At 37.0% G+C, this 3,599-nt stretch overlaps 1 protein-coding gene across 3 annotated transcripts in view; it reads left to right on the top strand.

Annotated features, from left to right (window-relative positions):
• Positions 1-3,599, top strand: part of st6galnac4 (ST6 (alpha-N-acetyl-neuraminyl-2,3-beta-galactosyl-1,3)-N-acetylgalactosaminide alpha-2,6-sialyltransferase 4) — an 8,675-nt gene extending 5,076 nt beyond the window's left edge. The window contains exons 6-7 of one of the 3 annotated variants that reach the window (XR_015519689.1): positions 937-1,395; positions 2,398-3,599. Coding sequence is in view for 1 of the 3 variants with exons in the window: in NM_001045370.1 (NP_001038835.1) it covers positions 937-1,141 (205 nt within the window). In the remaining 2 variants the exon portion in view is untranslated. 3 annotated transcript variants of the gene reach the window in all.

The following is a 3,599-nucleotide window of genomic DNA, read 5'->3' as shown; positions in this document are numbered from 1 at the left end:
TAGACAGGAAGCAAAGTTGCAGAGAGAGAGGGGGTAGGGCAGGGAAATGTCCTTGAGCCAGGATCTCGGGACGCCCTGATGTGCTACTGCACCATATGTCGACGCGCTAACCATTAGGCTATTGCGCTGACACAATTAGTTATCTGTTATTAATAATTACAAAATTATAAATGTTTTTTTTTATTATTTTTGTGAAAATTGCTTTCTACATTCCAATTTCAATTCATCTTTATTTCTTTAGGGCTTTTACAATGTAGGTTGTGTCAAAGCAGCTGAACATAGAAGTTTTAGTGAATTTAACTGTTAATCTGTTAATTTCGTGAGGTTGAGAGGAGATATAAAATTGTGTAGGGGCCCAAGAACTGAACTGCTACTTCACAGTGTACTTTTGATCGGTATGATGCTCTTCATTAACTGATAAATGTATAATATTCAGATAGATAAGTCCTGAACCAGGCCAATGCAGTTCCAGTAATGCCAACATCATTTTCGAGCCTGTCATGACGAGAACATTCCGATTGAATGTATCAAATGCAGCACTGAGGTCCAATAACACTGAAGGCTGATTTATACTTCTGCGTCAAGCGCACGCGTATGCTACAGCGTGGCCTACACGTGGACGCATAGCCCTCGCCGTGGCCGTCGTAGTAAAAATGTAACTACACGTCGCAAGTATGGTCAAGTCGCAAAGTGTGGGCAGGACCAAGAGCCGCGCGAGCCCGATGGAGCGATTGTTTACAAGTGTGTTAGAATTAACAATAAATAAAATATTATAATTACTTATGTATGTTTTGTCCCAAAATTCCAATCCAGCATTGACTTAAAATTGAGTCACAGGATATCTGATCATTCATGCTTTTTTTGCTGGTCTCTTGTGTAAAACGGTATTTGTCATGATGCAGTCAGCTAACATCTCTGCTCTGGCTTGTTTTGCAGTAATGCTAACCACTCATTTGTGCCATACCACTACTATGAGCCGCTGCATCTGGATGAGTGTCGCATGTACCGCGTTCACGAACACGCCAAGAGAGGCGGCCATCGCTTCATCACAGAGAAACTGATTTACAGCCGCTGGGCGTCTCAGGGGAAACTGCGCTTCGTTTATCCTCCGTGGACATCGCAGGAACACCAGCCGCCCTAATTCAACCACTTCTGCTATGTGGTCAAACGTAGGTCAGGCTTTAGTGTATGTTTACTCTAATATCACAAACCACTATGGTGCTTTTAGTGTGTAAATCCAGCCATTAGTTTGGCTTTCCAATCTTGCTGCTTTGCCTTTTTTTAATATTCGGTCCGATTTTATTGCTTATGTATTAATGGGGTCATGAACTAACTATAGAACTCTCTAAGGTGCGTTTATGATTTTTAAAAGTTTTTTACATGAAAAAGTAATAAGTATCTGGCTATTTTCTGTGCTGTTTTTAATTAGAATGCTTTGTTTGGATGGGCGTGGCCAACTGTAGACTCAGAAGTAAACGCACACTGCTCTGATTGGCTGACAAACTTGCATATTAACAGAGCTTAACAAGCAGTGAAGTAGAAGTAGGTGTCAATCTTATGTGGAGGCGGAGCTTATCCAGCCTATTACATCATATAGTAAGACATTCCAGAACCTGTCGTTTTTGTGGACTGCCTTTAATATGAGCTGATTTAAGAGGAAATACAAAGTGTTGAGATCTGAAACTGACAAGATGTTTTTATAGTACTATGAACTCCCATAGGTCAAAAGATCAAGGGGATTGTAGTTTCTCAGTTCATGACTCCTTTAACAGGACAGTTCACACAGGAGTTAAAATGTGCTGTTAATTGACTCATTGTCATACTGAGTGAGTACTAGTAGATTCATTTTTGTAATTAAGTAAAACAATTTTTAGCTAAACTTCACCTATCACCTTCATCGTGGTGAAAAATGAACCATCTTGCAGTTGAAGTCAGAATTATTAGCCCCCCCTCTGTTTATTTTTCCCCCCAATTTCTGTTTAAAGGAGAGCAGATTTCTTTAGCACATTTCTAAAAATAATAGTTTTATTATCGTTTCTAATAATTGATTTATTTTATCTTTGCCATGATGACAGTACTAGATATTTTTCAAGACACTTCTATACATTTAAAGGCTTAACTAGGTTAGTTAGGTTAACTAAGTAGGTTAGGGTAATTAGGCAAGTTATTGTATAACGATGGTTTGTTCTGTAGACTATCGAAAAAAATATAGCTTAAAGGGGGCTAATCATTTTGACCTTAAAATGGTTTAAGAAAAATTTAAAACTGCTTTTATTCTAGCCGAAATAAAACAAATAAGACTTTCTCCAGAAAAGAAAATATTATCAGACATACTGTGAAAATTTCCTTGCTCTGCTAAACATTATTTGGAAAATATTTGATAAAAAAAAATTAAAGGGGGGCTAATAATTCTGACTTCAACTGTATATTCATGTCTGCTTGAACTTTCTCTTTAATCCTGCATATTATTCTTCATAACAAGCCTCTTTAGTAATGCTTTATTGTGTAGCTGAACGTGTCAAAGATTTGTCTTTTCTACGTTAGTTTTTTGTCAATTTTACTTTCGCTTTTCATGTTCAACCACTAAACTGCCTCACATGATACCTCTCATATCAGCCATGAATAATGGTCTTCACTGTTCATTCACAGCAATGGTGATCAAATGCAGAATCATGTTTTAATCCTTGCATGCAAAGATATGATCTATTTTATCTAGACTACTACCACTAACAGACTACTGTACTGATCTGCTCAGTTAACCAGCTAAACAGGATATTTCACTTTCCACAACAGACTTTTTAAAGCGGTGGTCCACCATGATATCATGTTTTAATGTGTAATGTAGCTGTGAACGTAAACAACATCTCTGAATGTAAGACGCTCGAAGTTCAATGCAAAGGGAGATATTAGCTTTTACAGAGTTAGCTTAGTAAAGCCTACAGTGAATGAATTTGAGGACTACAAAAAAAATACACCCGGGCTAGTGAGATCACAGAGTTACACCAGTTCTGTCAGGAGGAATGGGCCAAAATTCATTCAAACTATTGTGAAAAGCTTGTGAAAGGCTATCCAAAACATTTGAACAAAGTTATACAGTTTAAAAGCAAAGATAAAAAATCCCAAGAAAATGCATGTAAACTTTTGACTGTCTAGAAATTAATAAAACATTCTCAAAAAAAATTTATCTTACTATTCTGGCATTTATCAAATGTAAATCATGTAGGTAATCCTAACGGACCTAAAATAATAAACGTTTAGTATGATTTACCATCAGACGTTTTTAAAAAATGGTTATGTTCCTTTTGTATATTGTATGTACACCGCTGGTTAGACAATCGTGCTGAATTGGGCCAATAGATTCTGTGTGGCAGAGCTCGAAATGAACTTTTTTACTTGGTAGCACTGGTGCTCCCAACTTTCCAACTTCAAAAATTTAGAAGCATCAGAAAAAGTGTAGGAGCACCAAAAACAAATTAGGAGCACCAGAAAAAATAGGAACACACACAAGAAAAAAAAACAAACTTAGGAGCATCAGAAAAAACTTAGGAGCATCGGAAAAAAGTGTAGGAGCACCAAAAACAATTTAGGAGCACCAGAAA

The sequence above is a fragment of the Danio rerio genome, chromosome 21, assembly GCF_052040795.2.
Source record: "Danio rerio strain M-AB ecotype USA chromosome 21, GRCz13ab, whole genome shotgun sequence".
In the NCBI taxonomy this organism is placed as follows: Eukaryota; Metazoa; Chordata; class Actinopteri; order Cypriniformes; family Danionidae; genus Danio; species Danio rerio.
This window is presented reverse-complemented; position numbering and strand designations above follow the sequence as displayed.